The sequence below is a fragment of the Microtus pennsylvanicus genome, chromosome 14, assembly GCF_037038515.1.
Source record: "Microtus pennsylvanicus isolate mMicPen1 chromosome 14, mMicPen1.hap1, whole genome shotgun sequence".
Classification (NCBI taxonomy): Eukaryota; Metazoa; Chordata; class Mammalia; order Rodentia; family Cricetidae; genus Microtus; species Microtus pennsylvanicus.
Genome location: NC_134592.1, coordinates 74,209,409 through 74,234,568, shown reverse-complemented (window position 1 = coordinate 74,234,568; position 25,160 = coordinate 74,209,409). Strand labels below are relative to the sequence as shown.

Below are 25,160 nucleotides of genomic sequence, written 5' to 3'. Positions count from 1 at the left end.
ATCCGCCATCAAACAGCCCTTATCCTTGTGGTGATACTTTGTTTGTGCTTTAACAAATAAAGCTTGCCTAAAGATCAGAGTGCGGGACTGGCCACTAGTTAGCCATAGAGGTCAGGCAGTGGTGGCACACAATTTTAATCCCAGCACTGGGGAGGCAGAGGCAGAAGGATCTCTGTGAGTTCAAGGCCACGAGATCGGTGCAGTCTAAAAGAGAAGCAGAGACAGGCGGTGGTGGGTCACACCTTTAATCCCAGTACTTGGGAGTCCCAGGTCTTTAATCCTAGCACTAGGGAGGTGGAGACAGGAATGGAAATGGTTGGGCAGAGAGAGGACTATGAGTTCAAGTGTTCAGTCTGAGGACGTGTAAAAACAGGATACCCCACTTTGTAGAGGTAAGAACCAGTGGCTGGCTGCTCTGCTTCTCTGATCTTTCAGCTTTTACCCCCTAATATCTGACTCCGGGTTTTTATTATTAGGAACAATTAGAAATCACGCTACATATCCCCACTAGAGAATTTTATTCTTTTACAAAGTGACAGATGAGAAAAGGTTGGGAACTGGAAATCCTTGAAAACATTTGTGACAGATGAGTCATCTCAGAGTGGTCTCTGCCCTCATCCTGACATGGACTTTGACCCCTTCACCTCCAACCTCCAACTCTACAACCGAACCGCCACAAACCCCTTCTGAAGTAACCACTTAGCTAAAGGAAGTATTTAATTCCATTTAACTCCTAACTGTAAGATATAATACCAATGTTTTTGTCAATAGTACATAATTCTAGATTTTAAGGTCCGTGCTATTCTGGATTTTTGTTGTTTGTTTTAAAAGACACTAAATAGACCCCCTCTTGTGCTATTATAAACGTGCTATTTAAAAAACAAAACGATGTAGTCACTAGATTCACAGAATCTAAAAGTATAAAAACCAAACAGAAACGCAATAGAAGGCAACGGTTTAGTTTAGAAAGTCACAGGGCAGACGTGGTGGACAAGAGTTTCCCCCTTTGCTGCAGCTGCCGCACACAAGCTGCTCAGACCTCACGGAGCATCTAGGCAGAAAACAGCCACACAGCACTCGAGGTCCATGCATCACTATCCGTGGGCCATGCGAGGAATATGTTAAACTACTAGTCTACTTAGAAAGGGACGACATGAGTAAGAAGGTCACTGTCACCTTTTTTGGTGACACTTGGTGAAGACAGAAGTGGGCTCATGTGGCCAGTCTCTTAGGTGAACTGCTCTCCTTCCCATCATGATGAAAACAGCACACCGTCCGTTTCTGTCTTAAATTTTTAGTTGTCTTGTTATGAAGCCTTCTGTGAGATAATAAAGCCAACATTCTCTGTTTTGAATAACTCCTAACTAAAGAAAGAAAACACACAAAAAAGGGGAAGTAGAAAGAGAGACCTGGTTGAGGTTCTGCTGGGTTGTGTTTTCCACCCTGTGGCTGGCCTGTATGTAGAGCAGGGTGGCCATGACTCCCAGTGATCTGCCTCCCTCTGCCTCCTGAATGCTGGGGCCACAGGAATGAAAGAGCAGCCTGAGGACATCTAACTGAAGCATTCATTTTTTAGATATCAAAAAACTTGATCAATTGTAAATTAGAATAAAATAGCTCACGGAGCTCATGGACTCAGAACCCAAGGGCAGTATAGCTCATTCTCTAGTTATTGGCTCAAAAGAAGCAGCTGGCAAAGTTGGCTAGGGAAGTGGGGTCAGGTGGCAGCATTTACACACGTTAAAATAGCAAGGTGAAATTTTAAAAGGCAATCTCAGTTTTCAAAAAACAGTCTATAGATACAGCTGATAATTTAGGGAAGAGAAGATGTTTTTCTGCTCTTAGCTAAAGAAATTTTCTTTTTTTTATTATTATTTTTATTTTTTATTTATTTATTAAAGATTTCTGCCTCCTCCCTGCTACCGCCTCCCATTTCCCTCCCCCTCCCCCAATCAAGTCCCCCTCCCTCGCCAGCCCAAGAGCAATCAGGGTTCCCTGCCCTGTGGGAAGTCCAAGGACCACCCACGTCCATCCAGGTCTAGTAAGGCGAGCATCAAAACTGCCTAGGCTCCCACAAAGCAAGTACGTGCAGTAGGATCAAAAACTCATTGCCATTGTTCTTGAGTTCTCAGTAGTCCTCATTGTCCACTATGTTCAGCTAGTCCAGTTTTATCCCATGCTTTTTCAGACCCAGGCCAGCTGGCCTTGGTGAGTTCCCGATAGAGCATCCCTATTGTCTCAGTGTGTGGGTGCACCCATCACGGTCCTGAGTTCCTTGCTCGTGCTTCGTCTCCTTCTGCTCCTGATTTGGGCCTTGAGATTTCAGTCCGGTGCTCCAATGTGGGTCTCTGTCTCAGTCTCCTTTCATTGCCTGATGAAAGTTAATATTCAGGAGGATGCCTATATGTTTTTCTTTGGGTTCACCTTCTTACATAGCTTCTCTAGGATCACGAATTATAGGCTCAATGTCCTTTATTTATGGCTAGAAACCAAATATGAGTGAGTATATCCCATGTTCCTCATATTTGGGTCTGGCTTACCTCACTCAGGATAGTGTTTTCTATTTCTGTCCATTTGTATGCAAAATTCAAGAAGTCATTGTTTTTTAATGCTGAGTAGTACTCTAATATGTATATATTCCATACTTTCTTCATCCATTCTTCCATTGAAGGGCATCTAGGTTGTTTCCAGGTTCTGGCTATTACAAACAATGCTGCTATGAAATAGTTGAGCATATACTTTTGTTGTATGATAGGGCATCTCTTGGGTATATTCCCAAGAGTGGTATTGCTGGGTCCAGGGGTAAGTTGATCCCGAATTTCCTGAGAAAAAAATTTTCTACACATGCGATTACAATGATAACTTAATTCAAATTTGGGGTAGTGCTAAGTCGAAAAATTATGGACTTACATACTTCAACTAATTAAAATTAAGAGCAGTAATACACAGAAAAAAACCCAGAATGGATATTAGGACATTTGGTTCTATTGGATTTTGAGACATTGAACTAATAAAAACACATTTAGCCTTTAGTACACGGCAGGGATTACACCCAGAGTTTTCTAATCATTCTCTTCATGAACCATCACAATAAGCAATTTTTACAGGAGACCACTTAAGTATTTTATCCAGATCACATGGAATAACCAATGGATCCAAAGACCCTCATCACTGTCTTCCCTTGGGCTGAGCCTACAGCTAAGCACTGTAAGTTCTTACTAAATATTTAATCAGTAAGTGGAAAATAATTGCCCAACTTAGGACCTCTTCATTTCTTACTGCCTTCTGCAGTTAAATACTGGAAGGTTAAAACTAGCCTTAAGTTTAGTTTAAACAAGCATTTACAGAGAATCAATGCAACCCTACACCCCATCAGTCCAACCGTGCCTTCAACCGTGTTACCCTTGGTCACCCACATGACGACGCTTTCTCAGACATTTTGTTGTTGTTTGGGTATTTTTGTTTTGTTTTCTCTTTTGTTTTTTTGAGACGGGGTTTCTCTGTGTAGCCCCGACTGTTCTGAAACTCATTTTGTAGACCAGGTTAGCCTCAAACTCACAGAGATCCCTCTGCCTCTGCCTCTCAAGGGCTGGGACGAACGGCGTGTGCCACCATCACCCAGCAACAACTATGTTTTTACCAAACTCATCTCTCTCCACTCCTTGAACTTCCCCCTTTGCCTGCAACTTCCTCAAGAATGCAGAGTACTTACGGGTTCATTGTCAACAATGTTGAGTGCTCTGTAGAAGTGTTGACCCGTGGGCTCTCCTTTCTAACACTTCTCCCACAGGGAACCGGAGTCTACGTTTTTCATAGAACATTACTTTTCTTAGAGAGTGCCACCCCTTGTATGCTGCAATAGGAAAGATAGCGGGAGGCCTTGTAGAGTTCCCTACATTGCCATCCTTCTCCCAGATTCACGACATTGAGGTGCACATTCCAGAGTCGCCCCAACTTTACCATCGGCTTCCATAATTCCAACAAAACTTCACGCATCCTCCACTTCTTGCCCCATAACTATGACATGCTCATTCTTCCCCAGCAAAATCATCTCAATCTTGAGCCTGGAACATGGCTACCACGTGCCACCAACAACCAAGGGCTCCCCACTCATTCCTGTGGCAATCCATACTGACAAAACTCCACTCTGGCAAAATAAAATGCTTGGTTTCTAAATAATGGGTTCTTAGAACTAAATTTGTAATTTTCTTTTATGAAATCTTTTTATGAGAACTTCCACATTTCCTGTAGGTCACACCAAGGCTGTGACACTTAAGCCGTGGCCATCTACAAGATTAATAAACCAAAAATAAGAGTATTTAGAAAATACTATAGAAATCTGGTAGATCTATAGAAATTCCACATTTTATAGAGGTCTATAATGAATTACAGACTGGTCTATAATATATTAGAAAAAGAAAACAAAGAAACAGAAAAGGGTTTTGTTTGTGCAGCAGAAACCCTAAACCCTAATCATATTAAGAATGGCTATGCTGAGTAAATGTATCCATTTTATCTATTCCTGGGCAGATTCAGGGCTGTGTGCTGGTAATGAGGATGCTCCGTGGGCTCCATCCTTGCCAGGGTGACTTCCAAGGCTCTCGGCATCTCCTGGTCTTGTTGGAGGAAGTGTGTCACTGTGGAGGTGGGCTTTAAGGTCTCATATGCTCAAGCTATGCCCAGTGTGGTACAGAGTCTCCTCTGAACCTGTCTTCAGATCAAGATGTAGAACTCTCAGCTCCTCTAGTGTCTGTCTGCATGCGGCCATGACTCACCATGATGATAATGGACTAAACCTCTGAAAATGTAAGCCAGCCCCAATCAAATATTTTTTTTAACGAGTTGCCGGGTCATGGTGTCTATTCACAGCAATAAAATCTTAACTAAGACAGAAGTTGGCACCAGGGACCTGGGTACTGTTGTGATAAGCCTGACTATTCTTTTGTTTGGAGGAAGTTAGACCTTGAGACCTTGGGTTAGGAATGGAATGCTTTAAGTGCAGCTTAACAGGCCATAATATTAGGAACATGGAAGACAGGGGTGACAAGGAGGATCTGAACTATGGGAGCCCAGCTCAAGGGGTTCCAGAGGAGAAGAATTTTAGTGGCCTAGAGACCAGTCTTGTGACACTCTAGTTAATAATGTGGCTGTTTTTTGTCCTTGTCTAAAAAGTATGCCCGAGGCTAAAGTGAAGAGTTTTGGATTAATTGTGTTTGTAAAGGAAATCTCAAAAACAGCCTGGTATTGACTCTGTCAGGTGGTTGTTAAGAGTTCACTCTTATGAAGATTAATAATGAAAAGGAACAAGTTGAACAGGGAAAAATACAAAACATACAGATTGGGGAGAAAAGGGGTACCAGGAAGTGAAATGGGGCTAAGTCCTCTGTTCACGAAGATAAATAGATTTAACTGGAGTAAAGGGAGTGGTGACCTCAGGGCAAGACCAACCCGTGAAAATGAATTAAAGAAAAGTTTAGAGCTGGTTGTGGTTGTGCACACCTTTAATCCCAGCACTCAGAAGGCTAAGGCAGGCCGATCTCTGAATTCAAGGCCAGCCTGATCTACAGAGCAAGTTCCAGAACCAAAGGAAGCCATAGAAAACAGATGTAATTGAACAAGGGGGGGGGATAGTCCAGTCCCAGCAAGCGGCAGAACTTGGCAACTTTGGCTACGTGATTCTGGCTTCAAGGATAACAAAAAGGGGCTGTAGAATCTTCCTCTGCAACCAAGGAAGGCTGCTGAGGCCAGAGTATCCCTACATGGAGACCCAAAGAAGCCATTGTGTGCAGCTGTGAAGAACTGCTTTGGAGAACCCACGACCTTAGAGATGCCAGAGCCCTGGGATTCCTGCTGACAAGTGTGTTGCAGTCAACAAGCTGAAAAGAACTGGAGATCTGAAGAACATTTTGACATCAAACAAGGAGATGTGGAGACTGGGGTTTGCCCAGCTGGTTTTCAGTCTTGGTTTGGTCCAGTATTTCCTCACTATGCTTCCTTCCCTACATTCTGGAAAGGTAAAATATATCCTGTGCCATTATATATTGGAGATGTGTAATCTGTTTTCTATTTTAATTTTATAGGGGATTACAGTCAGGAGATTATATGGCTCTTACTGGGTGGAGCAGGTGGTGGTAGCACATCCCTCAGGAAGCAGGGATGGATTTGAATTTCAATTTGAAGCTGGCCTGGTATACAAAAATGAGTTCCAGGACAATTAGAGCTCTTATACAGAGAAACCCGATCTCAAAAAACTAAGGGAGAGAAAGAGAAACTGATTTTGCATAACTCTCAGACAGAAGAAACTTTGAACTCTGGACTTTTATAGACTAGGGGATTTTTGAAGTTAGACTAAATGCATTTTGCATTATGTTATGCCTACAAGGGGCCAATGGAATGTGGCAGTTTGAATAGGAACGACCCCACAGACTCATGTATTTGAATGCTTGGCCCATAGGTAGTGGCATATTAAGAGGTATGGCCTTGTTGGAGGAAGCGTGTCACTGTGGGGGTGGGCTTTGAGGTCTCATATATTCAAGCAACTCTCAGAGTAGCCCAGAGTCTCCTTCTGCTGCCTGTGGGTCCAGATGTAGAACTCTCAGCTTCTCCAGCACCATGTCTGCCTGCATGCCACCATAATGAGGGACTAAACCTCTGAACTGTAAGCCAGCCCCAATTAAATGCTTCCCTTCATAAGAGTTGCTGTGGTCATGGTGTCTCTTCACAGCAATAAAACTCGTAAGACACACCTGGAGAAACTGAGTCTCAGGAAAGCTACTAAGGAGCCTGAACTTTAAAGTGATACCAAATAAAAGTCCCTGTTAGTGATGGAGCACAAATACCCTTATGTTCTCTGTCAAATGTACAGTGTTACCAGCTTTAATAGTGCTCTTCCTGTGAGCCGTGTCCTAACAACACAAGGTTTTCTCCTTTGTGGTTACCATGGCATCTGTCATCCTATGAGTCATGGCCAGTTTCCCTGATGGGCTGGGAATTTCGCACGGACGACATCGTATTCCTGCATCCCTAGCAGTACACCTAGGGCCCAGGAGACTCTTAGTAAATGTTGGCAGAATCAATTAGTGAACTAATTAGCAAAGTAGCATTTTCTCGGCATGTGCCGTGGAGTACAGGTGAGGATTCCCTAACTGCCATATATGAGAACAGTCTGGGGGAAAACAAGGACCACGGATGAAAGGCTCTCACCACTGAGACACAGACAAACACCAGGCTATAAAATATTTCCAAAACAAGGCAAAACGTAAGTTCCCGATTCAAGATGTGAACTGCTGCTGGCTGCTTCACTATTTTCTTAAGAATTAATTTTGCATTTTTTTTCTCATTTTACTTTTAATGTCACTTTACACACTAAGTATTTGAGACTGACAAACCTTAATTTCAGCTCTGAAATTTTCTTAATGCTAATTTTAGAAAAAATAACGAAAGTTTATCTTTGTTAAAATTGATTATACAAATCCACATCCATGGCAAAACACTAGACTGAATTATCTTTACAAAAGTCCTTGTGTGCGTGTGTGAATGCAAGCGTACACCCGTCACAAGAAACAAGCGCTTCTTAGCACAGGACTGCTTCAGACCTTGAAAGCAACGCCAAACATCAACGCAGACTCCACAGATTCCGCGGGCAACAGCGGGACATGCTGACCAACAGCTGCATTGTCTGCGCTGCCCAAGAACTCACTGCAGCTAATAATGGGTCAGGAATACCTTCAAAATGCCAGAAAAGCAAATTTAAAAAATTCTGGGAAGTCAATTTACAAAAGAGAAGAAAAACCAAGACACAAAAGTGGTTAATGGGGGGGGGGGGGGCTTAGTAGGACAATGGAAAAAGTCTGACTCTAAGGACAGTAGGATACAGTATATCGAGTTTACAGCCGTTAATTCCCGTGTGTAGAAAGATGTCCTTGATTTTGGCAGATGTGCACTCAAATATTTAGAATTCCTGAAAGGGTCAATAAAAGATTAAAGTGTGACTGGGAATGATGACACTCAGGAGCTTGAAGGTGGGAGGAAAATCCTGAATTCCTGGACTACACAGACACTTTCATCTCAAAAACTAAAAATATGTGTGCATATGTGTGGTGGTGTATAAAGAAAGGGGAGTGTGCAAATGTGTCAAAATAATGAATTAACAATCAAGGAATCTGGGTCAATGTGTTCATTCAGCTATTCTTTGAAATTTTCTGTAAATTTATTTTTCTAAATAAAATCTTGTGTTTAGAAAGAAACAAAGAGAGTGACCAGCCCTCACAAGGCAAGGCATTGTCTCTGGCTGGATCTCCCCTCCCACTTTAGAACTAAAACCACAGGGAAAACACTGGTATCTGCTGGAATCCTATAATGTGCAAACAATAAAAAAGAGATACACTGATTAAAGACTGACGTCAATGTTACGACTCCAAGGCTAACACTTTTCTCTGCTGGGCTACAGTACAATGCCTCGTGAGGGTTTCGCTGGCTGTATTTAAAGCATGCCCTTCGAAAGATGCATTGCCACTAGTACTTTGGAGAGAGTAAACGTTTGTGGGGGGGTCTTATCGAAACCACTTAGCCCTTAGGCAAACTTGAATATTATTGTGAGCCTCCCAGCGAGGGAGAAGGGTAGGGGAGAAGGAGAGGAGGGAGGAAAGGAGGAGAAAAACAGTTCTCTGTATTTTTAAAGAAGTGTTGCCGGGCGGTGGTGGAGCACGCCTTAATCCTAGCACTTGGGAGGCAGAGTCATGTGGATCTCTGTGAGTTCGAGACCAGCCTGGTCTACAAGGGCTAGTTCCAGGATAGGCTCCAAAACCACAGAGAAACCCTGTCTCGAAAAACCAAAAAAAAAAAAAAAAAAAAAAAAAAGAGAGAGAGAGAGAAGTGTTTACAAACGCCCCTTCCCGAAAAGAAATGAACAAAAGCCAGACATTTTCTTTTAATAACAGGATTGTAAGGTGCTGTGGGTCTAAGGAGGCACTGCATGGAAGACACCCTAAGTGTACTGCAGTTGTATTTCAGCAGGCAAGCGACAACCACCTTCATGTTTCATAGAACTGACCCAACAGACCTGCAGGGCCAGGCTCTATATTTCTAGCATTAGAATATATATCCTATTCCATTCATGAGGCTGCCACAGCCTTCACCCTGCACTAAGTAGTTAACTGGCTTCTGAAAACTGAGGACCTAAAGCCATAGGAACTCTGTTTAGCAACATTGATGACAATTGGCCCTTTTACTTATAGGACCAATAACTGGCAGGCTTGTGGGTGTGGTGGTTCGAAAGGAAATGCTCCCCCCACCAAGGGAGTGGCACTATTAGGAGGTGTGGCCTTGCTGGAGGAAGTGTGTCACCAAGAGGCTTTCTCAAGATGCCCTCAGTGTGACAGCTAGTGGACTTCCTGTTACCTGCAAGAGGTAGCTCTCTCAGCTCCAGCACCATCTTTGCCCACATGCCGCCATGCTCCCTGCCGTAAGGATAGCAGACTCAACCTCTGAAACTGTAAGCTAGCCCCAAGTAAAAGTTTCATTTGTAAGAGTTGCTGTGGTCACGGTGTCTCTTCATATACATTCGCACAAATAAAAGTGAATGTAAAAAGAGGAGCCTAAACAGTGCACCTGCTAAGTGTCTTATAAACACACTTCTCGTCCTCACGAACCAGAACAGTGTAAGAGAAGAACATTTTATTTAACTGATTTGTGTCTGAAAATTATTTTTAATGGATGTAATATAAACACAAAAAGCTCCAAACTCAGGGGTATAAGGAACTTAGAATATGAGAAACTGCATCTCACTGAGTTTTCATCCACCCAGCACTGACCAAGCACCAGCACCACCAACATTGTTGTAACACACAGTGTTTCTATCTTATTTTGTAACAAATACAGGGGTTTCTTTTTTGAATTATTATTGTAAAAGAAACAAACTCAAAGACTTCTGGGTGATTTTATCTGACTGATTTTCTTTCTCATAGATTCTAGTTCTTAGGAGTTTTACAGTTTAATTCTAAGAGGAAAATATGACTGAATTTAAACTCGACCAAAAAGACTCCTCAGGCAATCTCAGTAATTACGTACAATAACAGAACTGCAGAATTTCCCTCCCAGAGTACCCAAGACTGAGTCCATGGTTTGCAGCCAGGAACTATGTAGAAAAATTTTCATAAGAATTATAAGAAGGCAAAATATAGATATGTAAATGATCAACTACATCCTCATTCTCCCATATACAACACTGTTATTGTTTTCCTAAGACATATGATTTCATGTCTCTCGGCTCGCAGTCTGAAAGTGTGTATGTACAGTGAACGACTGACCAGGGCACTCTACAAAGTACTCCTGTATTCGCAATCGACATTGACCCACTCATCATGGTTTTCAGCACACATTATGACAATTTTGTACCTTTTAGGCTCACAGGTTTTGTTGTTGTTGTTGCTGTTATTATTTTGGTTTTCTGTTTTGGGTCTTTGTTTTGAGACAGAGTTTCTCTGTGTAGCCCTGGGTATCCTAGAACTCGCTCTGGAGACCAGGCTGCCCTCAAACTTGCTGAGATCCGCCTGCCTCTGCCTCCCGAGTGCTGGGATTAACGTCAAGTACTACCACCACCGCCCGCTGGCTTATTGTTATTTTATAATAATTTTTTTTATTCGTTTCACTTGTACTTCCAAATGTCTGTCGGCGGGAAAAGAATACATTTGAATTGTATTTGCTAGTTAGTATTTCATCAGCTACATTTCCAGCCAGGTCCTAAGGAGATACAGCGGATGCATGCACATTTAGGGGGAGAGGTAGAATAATGGTGTTTGAACACTAATCTATATACTGAGCCATCAAGTATTGATGAATACATCATATAAAAAGTACTAATGGAACATACTCATAAACAAACGTCTCACACAGCACAGGACAGGAAGGGGGATGGTTCCAAGACCCACAGCTGTTCCTACTGGATGGACTTCACACTCAAAAGGCGAGATACACGACGCTGATTACAGTTGTTTCTTCCTGGTTTCTGCTGTTTTTGAGAGTCGTGTTTCACGGCTCTGCTCTGGATAAAGTTCAGTGCTTTGCAGACATAAACACAACCTATTCCACAGAAGGCACTAAAACCTGCGTCGTGCATTAGCTGTTTAAAATAAGCATTCAGTGCAGCACACCTTCTTCCTTTCCATCATTACAGACCTGGTCACTGCGTACAAGAGTAAATTATTCTATTAACCACTAGCAAAGCATAAAAAAAAAAGGCTTAAAGCTTTCTGAGTTTTATAACACAACAGAAATTGGGCAATTTTATAAAATAAAGAACTAATTCCTAATATCTGACTTCAAAGATAAGTGTATGAAATATTTATCTTCTATTTTTGAGTAAAATAATTCTACCTGTATGTAAGAGGAAGAGTGGCCCTCCCAAAGTAAATGCGGTACACCCATCAGTCCTCTCTCAGAGAACATATTCCACAGAGTGAATTTCCCAGAAAGTCACGGATCCATTTACACACCCCAATTCCCTTTACTGAAACTGGTGTAGACAGAAATGCCTTTAGCTGAGTGCCCTTTACCCCACGGGTCACAGGGCCCACACCGATCACCATTTCAGGGCACCAGGGAATATTTAAGACAGCAACTAAAAACATCAAGTGGTTTGCTCCCACTCTAGAGGGCTCCAGCTAATGGTTAAAAACGCCCCCTCTCGTTTCTAGGTCTCCTTTGCCCATTCGTTAAACCACTGCTTCTAAACTGTCCCCGGTGAGTGAGAAAGTCACCCAAGTAGCCGTTCTGTCAAAAGCAAGAAAAACGCGCAGACTGAGATGAAGCCTGGGCCACAGTGGGACTTAAACACAGACTTGCGGATTAATCAATTTTCAGTTAATTCCTAATATATCATTATAACACACTGGGGTTCTTCTTAGAAAAAAAGATGAACAGATAGGTTATTTCCCCCTGTTAATTATTCTTTGTACAGTTTTGTCCAGCACAACTATCATCTTTAAAATGTCACCATTAGCAGCGAGTGAAGTCCGTAGGACAGACTTACCCGAGGCGCGCCTTGTGAACCGGTTTATAACTGGAGCTAAAAGAAAAGAGCAGAACAATATGATTAGATTTTTTAAATCATATTTATCCTAAAACCAAGAGAGACTCAAGTCAGTTAAGTAATTCCGTAAGTTCAATATAAACTAGAATGTATAAATAATACAAGAATAAACATAAGCCATATACAATTAAATGGTCAGAATAAAGCATTTACTACCAACAAAAGAAATAAAAATCCCTAAAGAAACATAACATGAACTCAATGTTTTACCTATCAGATTAATTTCCCCTAAAGACCTTAAATAAAAACCCTTTGTTAAAGCACGTTTATGCCACCTAAGTGGAGGACAACAAACCTATAAATGCTGCTAGGAAACAAAGGGGAAGTTACACCAAGGGCCAGCTAAGCTCTGTCCTTCTCGGTTGGCTTTGGGGGTGGGGGGCGAGTCTTGAGGAAGAGCTATAGAGAAAGGAAAAGCAACATATAAACAGGCCGTTTGAGCAGTAGACTTTTGAAACGGAAACGAAACTAAAAATGTTCATGGAAAATAAACTCATGCTTAGGTGAAGGATAGTCCACCCTTGCCCACCCTAGATGGAATAATGTGTAAGACATCCACGACATACAATGTGCACACAGGAAGATGTGGGTGCAGGCTGGGGCACGCCGCATCCACTGCTCTGTCTGCCCACAGCCTGATTCCACTCGGTTCTGGGATGTGCAGACATAAATATATCAAGAAATGGAAAAGTTCTGATGTTCTTTTAAGGGAAATGGATAGATGGGTGATTCACATTACGTAGAAGGGCCAGCATGTGTATTCAAAAAATCATGGGTCTGCTATGCTATGTGTTAACACTTTAAGACTTCTAAAGCAGCAACTACAAAGGCTGTTTACGCTACAGAGACAGAGAAGACACAATTCTCAGCACTGTGGTTCCATGAAGAGTATGTTGGCACAGGAACAAGGATTTGGAGAAAGGCTACGTGAGGCAGATGCTCCAAGCTTTAAACTTCATTATCTCTATGGGATTTTGATAAGGAAATGCTACAGTGAAATTTTTTTAAAGAGATGAACTTGTGATAGATATCTCTCTCTCTCTCTCTCTCTCTCCCACCTACACACACACATGCACACACGCAAGCGTGCGCGCGCGCGTACACACACACACACACTGCAGCAAAGTTTGAGGCCAAAAATCTAGAAACACTGCAGAAAGGAAGGTGGGGGAGGAGAAGAGAGGAGAGGGGAGGGAGGTACTGAGTTCTGAAATTGTACAGTGAGAGGTCAGTGCATTTTCCTCCGTACCAATCTTCACTAACATAAAGGGTTAACCTTGTGAAATAACTCAAAACCCACCTATTAAAACAATACATAAGCTGGTGCACATCTTTAATCTCAGCACGGAGGAAGAAGAGGCAGGCAGATCTGAGTTCAAAGCCAATCCTGTCTACGTGGGGAGCTTCAGGCCAAACGGCCACATAGTGAGACCTTGTCTCAATCAATCTAGTATATGATAGAAAAATTATATTCTCCATATTGATCAAGAAACAAAATTCTTATTTATATTTATATACTACAGTAATTCAGCAGAAACAAATTACTTATGCAAATAAATATAATTAGGTAAACTGTTTACACACCACACACACACACACAATACCCATGGTTTTTTTTTTTTCCAAGACAGGGTTTCTCTGTGGCTTTGGAGCCTGTCCTGGAACTAGCTCTTGTAGACCAGGCTGATCTCGAACTCCCAGAGATCCGCCTGCCTCTGCCTCCTGAGTGCTGGGATTAAAGGCGTGCGCCACCACCGCCCGGCTATACCCATGGTTTTTATGAATACTTTAAACCCCTTTTTGTATCCTTAAGAAGGGAGTCCCAACAGAGCCTCCCTCCAAGGCTTACAAGGACAATGACTTGAGACAGCAAAGATTAATCCAACTACAGGAATGCAGGCAAGGGAGCGTGGACAGGTGAAGGTAAAAGGCCAATTACAGCCCTGGGACAGAACACAGACCCCTTGCTCAGTGCCCCAGCCCGCCAGCCTCGTCAGAAGCCACAGTGGCCTCCGGTGTGGTATGTTCTCCAGGCCAGGGGTCTTACGTCTCTCCATTTTTCTTTAAGGAAGATTTCCCACAACAATCCTATCATCTAGAGCGTCTTTTCCTTTCGGAAGGGATCAAAGCCTAGGGTCTTGAACATGACATCCATACATCCCACCATACTCCTATACATCCAGATATGTCTTCTGAAATTGTGGGAACTATTTTAATTGTCAGACTAACTCAGAACACAACCGTGACAGTCAACCTTTGAACACTCCTGACAAGAAGGATAGTCCTGCATCCCAGGGTTGTGTTCTGTACGACACCTGTTATTATTGTATCTTTGTGTGTGTGTGTGTGTGTGTGTGTATGGATACTGTGTGTGTTCATGCATGTGTGTTGCTCTATAGCAGAGGGCAACCTTCAGTTTTCAAGCTCCCTTTCCACCCTGTTTGAGACAGTCTCTTGGAATTGTTAGTTTTTGCTTTTGTCTTTTTTTTTCCTTCTACACATTCCAAGCTAGCTGGCTACAAGCTTCTAGGAATCCTGCTGTCTCTGCCTCCCGTGCCCACAGAGGAGCACTGAGCTTCCAGGCTCACTCTCACATGGCTCTATGTGTTTTTCAGGGATCCAAACTTAGATTCAAACTTTGCATAGTAAGCTCTTTCACAAATAAATCATGTTGCGAGCCCCTGTATGGCTTTTCAATAACCTGCTAGACATTCAAGTCTGCAAGAGTCTATTTGTAACTATCTGAGCCTAGATACTAACTGTGCATAGAAATACAACTGACTACTTTATACAGTTTTAATATATAGATTTTCCCAGTAGTGGGCTGTCAAGATGGCTTAGCATCCCTAGAACATGTAAAGAGAAAAGGAAAGAGTAAACTTCATAGAGCTGTCCCCCAACTTCCATGCTTCCATGTGTACTCTCTCTCTCCTTCACACACACACACACACACACACACACACACACACACACACCATGAACACATATGCATAGAAATAATAGTTTTTTAACTTCCCCAGCAGAACTATCATATGAATCAGAAGATTAAGTTTCCTTCCTCCCTCCCTCCCCCCTCCCTCCCTCCCTTCCTTCTTTCTTATATTTTGTTTTGTCTGGAATTTTACTCTGACATGATTTTAGAAAGCTATCCCATTGCTGTCACGCAGTCTGTGGCATGTGAGTGACCAGAACAATCCATTTGGCCAGACTCCATCCACAACATTCATGTTCTTCAAAGTCCCACACAGGTGGGAGAGTCTAACCATGTTGTCTTCTTCCTCATATGCTGAAGTCCGTATCTACCTAAACACCACAAATTACAACTCCTTCGTGTGTCCCTCCCTGACAGGCTTTCGAGAGTCTGGATCTACCTTCGAATTGTGAACGTGTAAGCCACGTGAAGATGATCTTCACAATAAATGGGGTCAAGGAATGGACAGTTAACCAGATGGGTCGTGACAGGGCAGGTGGTTTGCCCTGTCAAGACATGTACAGTGTTGGTAATTAGCAAAATTCCAGTCCCTCATGTCTATACCCCCATACTCTCTTTAAGAGACAAAGCAACAAGCCTTTTCTGCATACACTTGTAGGAAGGAAGTTAAGACATCACGTTTTTTCTGAAGTTTTAATCTAGTTATCAGCATAGGGGAGGAGACTGGAAGTAAGTGTGCATCTGGCCAGCAATGACCTACACGCTCTCTCAGGAGCCACACCAGGGAAGACCAGGGTGGCGATGCACATGTCACTACGGCGAAAGCCCACAAAAGAGGCCCTGGGTCGTGCTGCTGGCCCACTGAATCACTCCCATAGAATCTGATGAATTGCTTAATTTTGATTTACAAAATCTGAACGGTAAGATCCTCTTGCTGACACACTGTGTGCCACTAAACTCTCTTTAGTTTCTGTGCTCCCAGGAACCCAGACAACTGTCCTCCTTTACCTAGAGCAAGAGGAAAAGTTCCCACACCTGAGGTGAACTGAAGGCATGCCTCCTTTCCCCCGGAGAACCTCTGCCTGAGCGCTTCCTCTGTCCACAGAGACTGCTGTTTTACTCTTTGTACCCGCTGCCCTGGCACGTAAAACGTGCTAAGTCAATACCCACCAGATGGATCGATAAACTGGAAAGTACACAGAGCAAGCCTCTGCTTCTGCCTCATTCCTGGCTGCAGGGATGGACACAGACACAGGGCAGGGGAGGGGGGATTCTAACAGTCTCTGCCCCTGAAGGGCTGAACCAAGTCTCTTCGGAGTTCCACAGACAGTCGCTTCCAGGGCTTACCTAACTTAGAAAAACAGGTGAAAGAGGAATTCAGTAAAGGTTGAAAAGCAAGATAGTTCATAAAACAGAAGTCAGTTAAAAGCACAAAGCAAGGAGACCTGTCTTCAAAATGCACGGACACTGCTTTCATCTCTGGGCATGATGCTGCTGGAGACATTCCAAGCTAAACAAATAGGATCTGAATCGTGATTTGTGCATGCTCTCTCTCTTGCATGCTTTGTCTCCCTCTTACTCTCTCTCTTTTCACACGCACACACACACACACACACACACTCAGGCACCCCATCTGTACTAGAGGCACACTGGACCTTTTTGCAGAACAGTGTTCATATGCCCTGGAGTAAAATACATTCAATCCTCTTAGATTCCGTAGAATAATTAGCATTCCTGTCCTCATAATAGTTGCTCTCTCTCTTTTTAAGAAATAAACACTTTTTATATCTGTTAGTTAACTAAATAAAAGATGGTCAAATTGTAAATGGAAATGCATAAGCTAATTATTTTTGACAGAATAAATACCCAGTTCAGAATGAATTAACATATATCAATGTTTAAAAAAATCAAATAAAGTTCACCCTTGAACCAAGAAAAAAACTAAAATTTTAAAAGATCAACAAAATATTTTGCCAAGTAGCACCCAATACGTACTGAAGGGCTTTAGTGGACAGAACAAGGTAAATATGGCTCTGGCAGGCTTTGCCCTTCCCCCATCCCCTCTGCCTTGATAAACTGTTAGAATATTATTTTCCTAGAGCTAGCCACCAAGGTCTATTCCCTTATTTGGCCACTTTCTTCTCCTAAAGCTGACCATGAAGGTCCAGATATCCTATTGAAGTCCAGCATTCAAAAGATCCCCATTTGGCTACTCTAATTAACAAGCCCAATCAAAACAAGCCAGCTCATCCTAACAAGGGGTTTCCCCCTTTTCCTGTATTTTGTAGGTGGAGACTGCTCGTTAATTCCTGGCCACCCAGACTCGAATAATAACACAGAAACTGTATTAATTACAACACTGCTTGGCTTATTAGCTCAGGCTTCTTATTAACTAACTCTTACACCTTAAATTAATCCATTTCTATTCATCTGTGTATCGGCACAAGGCTGTGGCTTACTGGTAAAGACCTGGCATCTGTCTCTTTTGACAGCTACATGGCATCTCCCTGACTCCACCTACTCTCTCTATATGTATCTCTGTTCAGATTTCCCACCTGGTTTTACTCTGCTAAGCCACGGGCTAAAACAGTTATTTATTAACCAATGGTAATAACACATATTCACAGCATACAGAGGGGAATCCCACATCACTTGTATAGACTGCCATTTGCCTTTGGGTCACACCTGTCTCCCTTCTATCTAGAGGCCTAACGGCAAGGAACCACTTGTTTGTCCTGGCTGCCCAGAACCGAAATAATCACACAGAAATTGTATTCATTAAATCACTGCTTGGCCCATTAGCTCTAACTTCTTTTTTTTTTTTTTTTTGGTTTTTCGAGACAGGGTTTCTCTGTGGTTTTGGAGCCTGACCTGGAACTAGCTCTTGTAGACCAGGCTGACCTCGAACTCACAGAGATCCGCCTGCCTCTGCCTCCTGAGTGCTGGGATTAAAGGCGTGCGCCACCACCGCCCGGCTAGCTCTAACTTCTTATTGGCTAACTCTTACCTCTTAAATTAACCCATTTCTATTAATCTGTGTATCACCACGAGGTCATGGCCTACCAGCAAAGTTTCAGTGTCTGTCTCCAGCAGTGGTGGCTTCACGGTGTCCCCTGACTCCACCTTCTTCCTCCAGCATTCCCTTTAGTCCCTCCCCCCATCTCTGTTCCCCTACAGCTCTGCTATAGGCCCAACGCAGTTCCTTTATTCATTAACCAATCAAAGCAACACACAGACAGAAGGACCTCCCACACCATAGAGGCAGTCCTTTGTCCCCTCTCCCTTGTCCTCCATCTCCTGTCTTTGTCTCACTTTCCCTGCCTTTTGTCTCTCTGGGGCAAATGAAGATTCTTTGTGCTGAGAACTTGGTCTTGAGTGTCTTGTGCTGATTCCCATCCTTTCATATATACTTCATACATATTCAATTCTTGGTCCCAAAAATAGCATTTATTTTCTATTATTCTACTAAAAGCCAGTGGGTTTCTATCACTCCTACAAATACTTGAAGATACTCATTACAGTCCCACAAGCTCTTGCTCTCTACTTCAGAAATACCATATACTGGCCTCTAGAGGGGAACACCAGGGCAGAATCCCAATGGGAGGGGGCTTCTCCAAACCCTAACTACTGAGACATGGATTATAAACCACATGGTTCATGGTCAGCTTTAGCTTTAGGTGGCCGTGTGAGGTGTGGGCATCTGAGGGACACTGTTTGCAGCAGGGATACAGGCCAGGTCTCCATCCAACCAGCTCACATGGATTGTGGCTAGAAGCAGGACAGGGTGAAATGAGACAGTGCTTCAGCATTTAGAAAGGTCCAACTTGAAGGATCACTGAAAAGGCCTACAATCTTGTTCTGCTTGTTAAACCAAATGCCTCCTGTTGCGGGAGGTCCTCCCGCTCCTCCAGCCTATAGCTGCTGAGATACCAGTCCATTGGGGCGTGGTCTCTCTCCCTTTAAAAAAGCGGCCACTTCCCTCTCTCCTCTCTCTTCACTTCCTGCTCCGCCAGCGACTAGACTCCCTTCCTGGTTGCGTAGAGGGCTGTTGTCTGGGACTGTGATCTGTAAGTTTTTTCCCCTTTAAATAAATACCACCCTATTAATCATAATTCCAAACTGGTGTGGCATTGTTTGTGACTTACACCTTCAGCCTCCAAATAAACTGATATTTTAAAATATCACTATAGGAAGCAACAAATTAACTAGGAAAGCACATTTGTGTATATGAGTGAACATGAGTCTTCTCTTTGTAATTCACGAGGGCCTTGCCAACAATGCTGCCTTCCGCGGAGAAAAGAAAACAGTTTCAACTGACGGTCCCAACATGACTAACCTCATGAAACCACACAGACGCAAGGCAGGGACAAAGGCCAAGGAAAAAGTTTCCCAAACTCTCTCCAGATTTTAAATACTCTCTTCTTGGGAAAAGGGCGCTGTCCTACTACAGAAATTCAACCTCTGCATCTCCATACACTAAGTTCTCCTCCAAAGCTTGGGTACAGCGGAGATAAAGGCAAAGGGTTATTTCCATGTGGGAGGGGAATAATCCAGACCGGACTCGTAATTTCAGGAGCTGAGAGTTCAAATTACCACACATACATAAAGTCACCACAAAGGCCATTTTGAAAAACATAGAAGTTTGAAATGAATAACTACACAAACAAGAAGGGGTGTGACAATGACCTCCTCCTAAAAACAGTCCTACAGCATACCCACAGTGGAGTTCCCTGGGTCTCCGAAGAATGAAGATGTCCCTGTCGCTGTTATACACCGTGTATAATAGTGCCTTTCATTGCTCCTCATGCCTTCCCATTTCAACTCTTCCAGTGGTGAACAGCAAACAGCTATCTATCTAAAGATATCTTCTATTTTGTATTGCCCATTTCTTCCTACATTAATTCCACAGGGCTGAGGTCTTCCTTGCTCTGCTTGGCCACTAATCCCCAGCACTTACACACACACATTAGGACCAACAAGTCTGAATGAACTATATTGACAGAAAGTTACCGACAAGGAGGTACTCCCTGACTCCTAAAGACCATTCGGATAAAGGAAGGCGATAGTTAATGAAGTGTTAAGTTGGTGAGACTCACACATTACGGAACTGGCTGGAAACATTCAAAAGATTTAAAAGCAGCAAAAACTGACAACCCTTTCTTTGGCTTTGTTTCCCTCAAACATCAAACATCATTCTCGTTTATGCCCCGTGACTATGAAAATGGAGCCTGGATCTTGGTCTAAAACATAAAAAGGGAAACATTTCACAAGAGGACGATCACAGTAAAGGCATGTCTCAGTGGAAGACCAGAGAAAAAAGATTCCAACACCATCCATGTTCCTGCTTTTCTTTAGTTGAGGCGAAATTAACCTTCAGTGACATGTACCATTGGATGAGCCTTGACAAGTATCCTAAGCTACGCACACAACACCCCAATGCAGATTTAAGCATCTCAACACTGGACAGTTTCTATACCTGTGAGTCAGTTCCCACCGTCCTATGGGAGCTCCATTAAATTCTCACACATCTGCTGCATTTTACCTGTCTGGGAACGTCCTTTAAATGTGAGGTTCGCTCTTGCTGCTGGCAGCCTCAGCAGCTCATCTGTTCCTATTGCTTACCAGTTTCCCTTTGAACGAGAATGTTGTTATTTATTCCTCTGTTTTCCTGTTGGTGGACAATGACTTGTTTCCAGTTCACAAAATATTTATAAACCTATACTTTTGTGGCTCTTGAAGAACGCTGAGACACAGGGCCATTGGATAGCCATAGGTGACTATGTGTGTAACAGGCATGCATTCTTCCTGTCTACTTTGTTATCCTTTTACAGCATGCATAGGTAGGTTTACAGCATGCATAGATGAGTTGTCCCACATCACAGCCTACACTTAGCCCCTCTGGTACATACGTAATGATATCTCCTTACAACTCTAAACCTCACTTCCCTAATAACTAAAACTACTGAGCTCTATTCTGTTGCTGATCAGCTACTCTTAAGACTTCTTTGTTGATAATACCTAAGTTTCTATCTTTGGTTAAAATGTCTAATAGGAAAAAAAAACCCCACAGAACATGCGATAGAAAAATTCCAGACGTCATAACAAAAGTGGTAAGATATTTAAGAATAAAACCAACAAAAGATAGAAAACTCCTCTGAAAAAAAGTAACAAAATAAAAATCAAAGAATCTGAGAGGATAACAGAATAAAAAGAGAGATACTATGTTCATGGATAGAAGAGTCATTATAATTAAACATCTGTTCTCTATAAATTTATATAATTCAATGTAACGCAACTCCAACAAAACACTCACTGAAGATCTTATACAAAATGGGAGTTTGTTCTAAAATTTCTATAAAATAAAGGCCTTCAAGTAAGCAATTTTGAAAGACAAAGGGTGGTGTTACCATATCATCCAAACAGATCAGTATGAAGTCCTACTAATAAAGAGAGAGATTGATGGGAAGATAGCTAGATCAATAAATGGAATAGAGACTTTAGTTATAATCATGCATCCATGGAAACCAATTTAGAAATTAACGGGAAATCTAAGCACGGTGATGCTGCATCTGCTTGTAGTCTTGTGTATTTTGGAGGCTGAGGCAGGAGGATAGCTTAAGCTCAGGAATTGAAGGCTAGCCTAGGCAACATACAGAGGTGCTGCCTCAGAAGAGCAATAAAAAAACCACGAAAATGAATCAATAAATTATGCAAGCTGAAAATCACATTCTCAGACTGGCAAGATGGTTCAATGTGACAAGGCACTTGTTAGAGTTGGATCCCTGGAATTCAAGGGGTGGAAGAAGAGAAGGCAACCCCACCTTCCCTCTCTCAGGCAACAGCTGTCAAAATTTTTTGACTTCTAAGTTTCTTTAGACTCTTAAAGTTCTGCTTATCTAGATTATACCCATCAATATTCATTGTACTAGATGTTAAAACTGAATGCCTTATATATTAAAGCCGAGAATAAACAAATACCCGCTTTAAAAACATACTATACTTTAAAAATTGCATTTCTCAAAAGAAGCAAATGTTAATGTATTTTTTTTGTGAGCCTAGTCTCAAATGGCTGAGCCACCTCTACAGTCCAGAAGCAAATTTTAGTAAATATTCGAATGATTTCACATTTTTCCAAATTTGGCATGATAGATTGCACATTCAGTCCATTGGAGTCTCAGATACTACCTGTCCTCGGGAGAGGTTCCCTGTAGCAGACCAGTCTGACCCCAAACTCAGATATCTGCCTCCAGAGTGCTGGGATTAAAGGCATGCATCACCATCACCCAGTCATAAAATGCATTTTACAAATGAGTTTTTGTTAAAGTTCAAACGCGAAAATACATTTTGAATACTCTTTAAAGAAATACAAAGAAACTACTATGAAATTAGTAAAAACTGAAAGTCTAATGTTTCCTGTGTAACCTTTGTTAAGAGTCAATTTAGAAATGAAAGACCTGGGGCTGGAGAGATGGCTCAGTCATTAAAGGGTAGGCTCACAACTAAAAATACAAAAATCAAACATCTGTGAGCAACTACATCTGTATGCTAAGACCCAAAAGGACCCTTCATCTCCTTCTAAACCATGTTAAGATACTAGGGATTTACAGCTGAATAAGTATAGAATTAAGGGTTCTAGTAATAAACTACGAAGCAGTGTTAACTTGGAGACGTCTAAATCTGCCCCTCAGTGAGCTTACTTTTACAAATGCCACGACAGGAAGAAATGGAGGCAAGCTGTCAACGCAGCACAAAGATTTTCCCAATTAATTTATATTTCAGGCATGCATTCCTGTTTTTACTTTGAGCACCTGTCTCATTTAAATAAAGCAGCATTTTAAGTCTTCCTATCTACTCTGTCCTGAAGTGTTCAAGCTGAGGTACAAACATACGTTTGGGGATTTATAAACACAAACTTCTTTAGTCTAATAACTCGGCCTGTTTCTCAAAGGAGAGGGTGGTATAAAAATCATGTTTTAACTTGTGGCTTTCTTACCATTCTTTTGGTTTTATTTGGGGGGGGGGAGTTGAGGTGGGAACAAAAACATTACCTCAATTGTCACCCTGAATGTGAAACCTTTACAGGCAAGTCATGACTGGGTGCCTGTGTTCTCTACAGTTTATAGAGCAATCAAAGGTCAGGTTCAAAGATAAAATAGCCTTGTTTTTAATATAACGAAATCTACGTCTTTGAGACTGAACTGAAAATAGACTACAGCTTTTATATTTTATGAAATTACCTTTAAACGCTTTGAAGTATGTAAGGGTTAGCAGGCAAGCACCTGGCTGACCATTTACATGCATGGGAAGGTTCCGTGCCTTTTACATGTACATGTGTTTCATATTAGGCATTAAATATTCAGCTGAGTTTTAATTGAAGAAAAAAAATTGACCACCCACAACTGGCAAAGTGCAACCCACAGAATTTAAAACTCTTAGAAAGCAGTGTTTCCCTCCTACCCTTCCTGCTGCTTACAATCTGCAAAGCTCCCGTGAGGAAGGACAGGTGACACCACCAGCATCCACGGGGAAGCCCGAGATGACATCTGATTTCACTGAAAGCCGTGGAGAGGAAAAGCAGGCTCAGGACAGGGTGTTATTTCTGAGATCTTCTAGGAAACTGAATTTATCTTAAGGCTTTGTCTTTCTTCCACTACTTAAAACTTAGCAATCCCTAATTAAACATAAGTAACATCATTGAAAATGATAAGTCAGAGTTCACGGTACACAGAGGAATACAGATTTACAGGAGAGATTTTGAGTAAAGTGATTTATATCTTTATTATAAGACAAAATTTCCCTCCACATTCCACTAAACTTCCGTGTTTGTGCACACATACAACTACCGCCATGGCTCTCTGTGGGTCCTCTGTGGTCTAGACGCTGAATCACCCGCTAACAGAGTCCCCAGCTGTGGCATTTACAGTTGGAGTCTTCAAAGTGTACAGAAAGCAAGACTTTAAGGCAAAGGAAACACAAGGACAAAGACCTCCTCCTCTCTGAATCACATACTGTGGGACACTTCATACATACAGTAAGTTAATATATTGCTGCACTTATAAAATTTATAAATACATATTGGGAGTATACATCCCAATACTTTTTCTAGCTAAGGCATAATACAGTGAAGTTTGCAAAACAAACACTATTTCTAATATATTTCTAAATATCATGGTTCTGAAATATTTTATGGAAGTACAGGAAGTACTCATCTGGGTGGAATGGATGAAGTAATTGGACCAGTGAAAGGCTGGGCTGCATGTTTCCCAGGGCACGGATAGGTAGCTCATTCCGGTCTCTAAACCCTGTTACTTCAGTGAGAGCTGAAAACAGATCACAGCACCACCTAGAACGACCTGGGTGGGTAGGAACACAGCTGCCAGCTCAGAATCCTGGCTCCACCACTTACTTACGTTGGGGAAGATGAAGCACCATGCACCTAACAGCCCGTGTTTAGCAAGGGGATGTAAGGAGCCCCAGATGTTCACAATAATTATTAATAAATAAAACGACACCATTTAACATTAGCCCTCTACAAGGGTAGGAATGAAATGCCTGAGTCATATTTTAAGTTAACTTGACCTTTTGGAAGGATGCTTTCGGGGTCTACTAGTATTTAAATAAATGGAAGCTTTTCCCCTGAAGACAAATCCCTCAGTAGCACTACCGTGAACTGTTCCGTCTTGGAACAGTTGATGTAAAGTAAACAATGTCAGACCCAAACCAAACAGACACAGGCATAACTGTACACAGCATATCTTCTTGGCTTCACTTTCATGTGGAATGTGTGTTTATATTTTGATCTTTTGTCTTTTTTAAATCAAGAAACATTTTTAAACAGCAGCAACTGGAATGACTTTTTTAAAGTTTCCAAACATATTAAGCCACACATGGCAAAACCTACTGCTAGAACATTCATAGTCGCAGCACCAACTGTGTTCATAGCTGATTCTTCCTGTTATTTTTGTTCTGATTTTAAATTTCATTCATTCGTTTGTTTGTTTGTTTATCCTAGACAGGGTTTCTCTGTGTTATTATTTATCATTTATTTATTTATGAAAGACAGGATTTCTCTGCATAGACCTGGCTGTCCTGAAACTCCCTATGTAGACTAGGCTGGCCTCAAACATGGAGCTGAATTTT

At 42.1% G+C, this 25,160-nt stretch overlaps 1 protein-coding gene across 1 annotated transcript in view; it reads right to left on the bottom strand.

The window, feature by feature from the left end:
• The window catches only part of Prkar2b (protein kinase cAMP-dependent type II regulatory subunit beta), a 94,015-nt gene that overhangs the window by 60,392 nt on the left and 8,463 nt on the right, over positions 1 to 25,160 (bottom strand). Inside the window, exon 2 of the mRNA XM_075947404.1 lies at positions 12,029 to 12,064. Coding sequence (XP_075803519.1) covers positions 12,029 to 12,064 — 36 coding nt within the window. The remainder of the gene's footprint in view (positions 1 to 12,028; positions 12,065 to 25,160) is intronic.